The 6,660-nt window shown below is 39.2% G+C and overlaps 1 protein-coding gene across 1 annotated transcript; it reads left to right on the top strand.

The window, feature by feature from the left end:
• The first annotated feature begins 383 nt into the window (after nt 1–383).
• On the top strand, nt 384–1,574 carry LOC121990472 (E3 ubiquitin-protein ligase MPSR1-like). Its single transcript, XM_042544600.1, has one exon. It carries the CDS (start codon nt 386–388, stop codon nt 1,175–1,177), a length of 792 nt encoding a protein of 263 aa, XP_042400534.1. The 5' UTR covers nt 384–385; the 3' UTR covers nt 1,178–1,574.
• The last annotated feature ends 5,086 nt before the right edge of the window (nt 1,575–6,660 follow it).

Below are 6,660 nucleotides of genomic sequence, written 5' to 3'. Positions count from 1 at the left end.
TATAAAATTTTATTTATTATTGAAAACTACATACAAATTTTCCTATTTCTTAACATAATAATAATAATAATAATAATAATAATAAATCTCCTTCTAATTTTGCCCATATTTCTGCTCCCACATCTCTTATTCATCGTCACCATCCGGTCTCCACCATCATCCCCAGCCCTAGAATAGCGCTCCAGATCTTTGCCGTTCATCCTCATACAACACAACTCTTAAAGCACATGTCACTTCCTCGACCCTCCGCCAAGAGGCAGTTCCTTCCCTGCACCATACCCTCCGGGGCCCACGTTGTTCCCCAATTGATAGATGGGCAGTGGGCCAGAAAACAGTGGTTACGTGGCTTTATCTCCGCCTTCTGGAGTCTTCTTTAACTCATGCAATGCACGTTCCAAACGAATTTTTAGAAAGACGGACAGAAAGGGCAAAAAAAAAAAAAAAGGAAAAAGTCCGAGCGATGGCGGCGGAGAGAGAGGCGGCGGCGGCAGCGGCCGAGGCTAGCCTCGAGAGCCGCATCAGAGATGCCCTGAGCGACGGCGAAGAAGGTGGCCTATCTCGCCTCTCCCAGCTCATCCTCCGTGTGACGGATTCACTGCTGCAGGAATCGGCGGCGGACGATTCCCAGCCGGCGTATCGGATCGTGCTCTTCGATCCCGTGACTCGGCGCATGGTGGTTCTGCGGGGGGACACCTCGCTCTTGGAGGCGCTGTTGTCTGAGAGCGCCAGGCTGGGCGGAGGCCCGCCGCCGGCGTCCAAGGCGTCGATCGAGGCGATGAGGACGGTACGGGATGTTGCGGGAGAGGAACAAGATTGCTCGGTGTGCTTGGACGGGTTGGTGGGCGGAGGAGACGCGTCGGATGCTGTGAAGGAGATGCCATGCGGGCATCGATTCCACGAAGGGTGCATCGTGAAGTGGCTGGCGATGCACGGGTCCTGCCCCTTGTGCCGATTCCGGATGCCGACTGAGGGCGATCCCGGATCGAAGATGGCTGGTAGCGAGGAGGGCATCGAAGCGGAAGGCGACGAGGTGGGAACGCGTAGGGGCAGAAGCCGGATCTGGGCCATGATCGTCTACAGAGGCCATCTGAATAGCACACCAAGCGATCTCGACCAACCCTCCTCAACTTCACCGGAAAATGGAGGAGACGGTGGCGGCGGAGGTGGAGACGAGTAATCAGGTCGGTCAAAATCATTCTTTTCGTCTTCCTTTTCCCCCGCCTCTTTCGTGCTTTGCCTGGAATAAAGATCCGACCTTTTCACCTCATTTTTCGATCTGTCGATCGATTCTTTTGTTGTTTGATTCGATTCCTTTCCTGAGTTCTATATTAAAATTATTTTCAAAAGCATTCGACGGTCTTCCGCCATCCGTAACATCGAAAAATTGAATCTATTAACTATTCTTTGATTTATGAATTTGATTCTATTAACTATTCTTCTGTTCATCTGCTCACAGCTCATCGTTGTGTTAGAATAATTGTTTGAAATCCTTTGCCTTCTCACCTCCAGTTGTCACTCCCAAATCAATTATATCACTCTTAAATAAGACAAAAGAGGAAAAATCTATATAGTCATGAACAGACCAAACGGTACAAAATTATTCACAAATCTCAACCAATTTGGAATAATTTTTTCTTCTTTCAGAATTTCTCAAAGTGTTCGGTGTCTCTCCATCCAACTTTTTAATTTCACGAAAGGGCTCAATTAAAGTTACCTAATTTTTAGATTTTTCAAAGATTGCTTGTTTTTCATTTTACCAATGCAGCGCTCCAATCCTCTTAGTTTTATCAAAGATAACTTTGAAATATATTCTCTCAATGTTTTTACTCACCAAACCTAAAATGGAGGGATAAAGAGAGGTGATATTCAAAAGCTGAAAACTTTATTTTATTTGTCATATTAAAAATTTAAAACAATAAATTTCTCTGCGACGGACGACTTGCGGTTATTTTTTTTCGGATGGATAACGGACATGGAAAAGCGGATCGAGCGTCTCCTGATTTATCTGATGGTAAATTTTCGAGGGATCGAATCTATCGTTTTCCGGATTAATCGGTTTAAAAAATTAAATATTTAATATTAATTAAAATAAATAAATATCTCATTTAAGGTAGGAAAGGCAAAGTTAAATATATACACCACGGATTTAATCCCTTAACCCCTAGCCCAAAGTCTTCCATATTTAGTTTACTTATTTGTGATTAAAAGCTGACAGTTGACTTCACGAGTCGCCCATACATTGTTCGTTGTAACGGCCGGAACAGTCGGTTCCTGTCATTTTTTTTTAAAAAAAAGCTTTGGGACAGTGTTCTGGTATTATTATATAATAATAATATTATTATTATATATATTTATTTTTTACTAATTATTTATTGTTATTATTATTTACAAATTCGCGCTGCATTCGATGAAATAATATTAGAACGTGAATTGAGTAGAGTTGGCGATGACTGTGAACGAAAGTAGATATGATATTTATGGATAGAAAAGGAGCATACTATTTAAAAGAAGAAATGTAACTTTTTGTTGGCTTGTATAGCGACGACGAAGAAAGTCACTTCCTACGTTAAACACACCAATTACATTTTTTTAATCAAATGCATATACATATTCTTTGACAATTTAATTATAATTTAATTAGCCACTATATCATTCAATTAAACTTCACTTGGTGAAGATCAAAATAATTCAGTTTTAAGTTTCATAATGTAATTTGATTTAGTCTTCCAAGTATGTAATTTGATTTAGACTTCCAATAATTGCTCTTCATGCCTAAGTTTGTTGTAATTTTTGTGAAAGTAGTTCCTCCAAGTGGTTTAATAAAGATTTCAATCTTTTATTCATTTGTCCTATAATATTTAACATGAACAATACCTTCGTTCACGAGCTTCTTTAAGAAATGATATCAGATTTGAATATGTTTTATTTTTCAATAAAGAACGGGATTTTTTGAAATTAAAATTGTTGATCTATTATTATAAAATAAAATTGTTGGACCTTCTTAATAATTCTCTAAAATTTCACGCAACCAAAATAAATGACATCATGTAAAAGAAGCATCAATGTATTCTATTTCTGTAGTAAAGAGTACAATTGAAGACTATTTCTTTGGGCACCATGCCATAGCTCCACTTCTAAGATTAAAAATATAACCCGAGGTGTTTTTGCTATCATTGATACTTCTTGTTAAATCACTATCAGTATAACCAATGAGATTAACTAATACACTTACTTGATAGAAGATGTGATAATCATAAGGATTCTTTTTGCTGTCTCCAAGTGATTAGAGAATGGTTTATCTATAAATCTACTCACCAAACTTACAACATATATAATATCTAACCTTGTAAAAGTCGAATACATTAAATTTCCAACTAAACTTTGGAACATAGTTGGATTAACCTATTTCCCTTCACCATGCTTACTCAATTTTAATCCTACTACATAAGGAGTTGAAATAGGAGTTACATTCTCCATTTTGATTTTTTTTTTCCAAAAATTTCTTTTGCACAACTCTCTTAAGTGATAAAAATTTCATATTTGGATTTCAGAACATCAATTTCAAGAAAATAGTGTAACTCTTCCAAATTAGTCATCTCAAATTTATTCTTTATTGAGAGTTTAAAATCATCTAGCATATTTAAATCATTATCAGTAAAAATAAAATCATCAACGTAAAGACTTACAAATATAAAGTCTCCAGATGAATTGGATTTGGTGTAGAGGGTGCTTTGATAGGTAGTCTAGAAAATCATTCTTCTTAAAGTAATAATTGATGCAACTATACCAATATTTGATGATTGCTTTAGTCCATACAAAACCTTTTTCAACTTGTAGACTTCACCTTCTTCTCCCTTTTTAATAAAATTAGAAAGTTGTTTCTTCTTGAAGGATACCATTTAGGAATGCCTATTTGACATCCATTTGATTTTTTTTCCAATTATTTTGAGTTGCAAGAAAGATCATTAATCGAACAATATCAAATTTTGACATAAGAGCAAATACCTCTGTAAAATCTTGTCCTTCTTTTTTACTGGTATTATTTTGCTACAAGACTTGCTTTATGCTTGTTAATGGAGTAATCTGTATTCATTCATTTTTTATCTTTTATAACCATTTAACACCAATGAATTTTTTATATGAAGGAAGATTAGTGAGTTCCTAAGTTCTATTTTTTTAGTGGCAGCTCTCTCCTCTTTCATGGTTTTTTTCCCATACTTTTCTTTATTTGCATCATCAAAGTAAATTTATTCTTCTCCTGCAAAGAAAGTAATGAAAACAGAATCATTAAATTCAATAGGCTCGATTGGATCTAGGAGTTCTTGCATACTTCACATTACCTTGGAGGAGGACTTGTTAAAGAACTTGGTAAATTTCGTGGTGAATGAGAAGAATTGTCTTCTTTTGATTCTTGTTCACTAATTCAAGGAATGTGGATCTTATTTACTTTGACTTTTGGATCTTCAAAACTTGCATCTTCATCAAAATAAACATCACGATTTATCACAACTGTTTTGGTCTTTGGACTATATAGTTTGTAGACATAACTTCTTTCAATGTATCCAACAAAGATGTACTTTTCAAATTTGTCACCAAACTTACTTTTGTTTGCTTGTGGAATGACCGAATAAGCAACGCTCCCAAACACCTTTAAATATTGAATATTAAACTTTCTTCCATGCCATGCCTTATGAGATGTGCAATCTTTCAAGCTTTTTGTTAGAGAACGATTAATAAAATAACTGTTAGGGTCGAAATGTGCTAGAGGGGTGGAGGTGAATAGCTCGTCATGTGCTCGCCGTTTGTTTCTTGGTGATGATATGCAGTGGAAAATACAAGAAACACAAATACAACGCTAACACGAAGGATTTACTTGGTATCCACCTCAAGAAGAGGTGACTAATCTAAGGATCCACACACGACACACACTCTCCACTATGAAAACACTCATCTACGGTAACTACTGAAGGCGGAGAAGCCTGTACAGGACTCACACACAACAAGAAGAAAAGAAGAAGCAAATACAAGTAAATCTTACAAGATTTTATAGCATAAAACCCTAGTTTTCTTTTCCCTTCTTGTTTGGAAAGCCTCTTGACCTTGGAAGTGCAAGAACACCTTGCTCCAAGAAGCTTCAAGAATGGGCGGTGAGCTCTGTGGAGAGATCGTTGTGTATCTGAGATGAATCGGCCTGTAGCCGTGTGAGCTGTGCGAAGAAGAACGCTCGCCAACGGATATAATCTGGGCCAATGGTCGGATCCCAATCGATTGGATTGCTCCCAATCGATTGGGGAGGCTTTGGATCGATCGGTCGATCGATCCAGAGCGCCTCTGCGCTCTCTGGAAATTGCCTGAATCGATTGCCCGATCGATTCAGGGTTCTTGCGCGATTTCATGCGCTCCAATCGATCGCCCGATCGATTGGAGGCTCCCAATCGATCGCCCGATCGATTGGAGGCTCCCAATCGATCGGGTGATCGATTGGGAGGGCTTCTGTGCGCGCACCGATTCTTCCCAATGGATCGGGTGATCGATTGGGAGAAGATTTTAGCGCGGCACCTCACCCAATCGATCAACCGATCGATTGGGCATGGTTCAATCGATTGGTTGATCGATTGATTCAACTTGATTTTCCCTAATCAAGTCCCAAGCCCCTAAAATTCAACATCTGGTCAACCATGACCTGTTGGGACATCATGCCTAGCATCCGGTCACCCTCGACTTGCTAGAACTTCCTCACCAAATGTCCGGTCAATCCCTTTGACCCACTTGGACTTTTCTCCTCGTGCCAAGTATCCAATCAACCCTTTGACCTACTTGGACTTCTCAATACCAGGTGTCCGGTCAACTTTGACCCATCTGGATTTTCACGTGCCTGACTTCACTCACCAGGACTTCCCTTCTGCTTAGATTCACTCACTAGATCTTCCCATCTGCCTGGCTTTACTCACCAGGACTTTCACCTAGCTTCACTCACTAGGGTTTCCCATCTACCTGACTTCACTCACCAGGACTTTCACCTAGCTTCACTCACTAAGATTTCTCATCTGCTTAGCTTCACTCACCAGGACTTTCACCTAGCTTCACTCACTAGGATTTTCATACTGCCTAGCTTCACTCACTAGGTCTTTTACCTGACTTCACTCATCAGGATTTTTCAACTGCCTGGCTTCACTCACCAGGACTTCTCAGTCAAGTATCCAGTCAGTCTTGACCTAGTTGACTATTCTTCACATCTAACTGGTCAACCTTGACCAGAAGAGAATTGTACCAACAATCTCCCCATATGAACGATTGCACCTGCAATCTCCATGTATTATCAGTCTCCATGTATTGTCAAACATCGAAACTCAAATATCAAGACTCAAGCTTGAGCCATCTCAAGCTTAGTCACTTAGGTCAACCTTGACCTAGGGAATATTGCACCAACAATCTCTCCTTTTTTGATATTTGACAATATCTTTAAGTTAGGCTAATTCCATAGCCTCAAACTTCGTTTCATGCCAAGGCATGAATGAGGGTTTCCTTCATTGTCCACCTATCCTAGAGGGCAACCACCCTCTTTAGGTAATGAAGGCCTAACTTAAACCCTACATTCTCCCCCTATTGACACACATAAAAAAGAACTCTCCTCCTGAAGAGTTACTCACCATTGTTCAC

Source organism: Zingiber officinale, chromosome 6B (assembly GCF_018446385.1).
Source record: "Zingiber officinale cultivar Zhangliang chromosome 6B, Zo_v1.1, whole genome shotgun sequence".
NCBI classification, from domain to species: Eukaryota; Viridiplantae; Streptophyta; class Magnoliopsida; order Zingiberales; family Zingiberaceae; genus Zingiber; species Zingiber officinale.
Note: the sequence above shows the minus strand (reverse complement) of the source record. Positions and strands in the feature narration are given on the sequence as shown.

What these genes read in the sequence shown, in the direction of transcription:
- LOC121990472 (XM_042544600.1), top strand. Translation starts at nt 386, where the DNA reads ATGCACGTTCCAAACGAATTTTTAGAAAGACGGACAGAAAGGGCAAAA.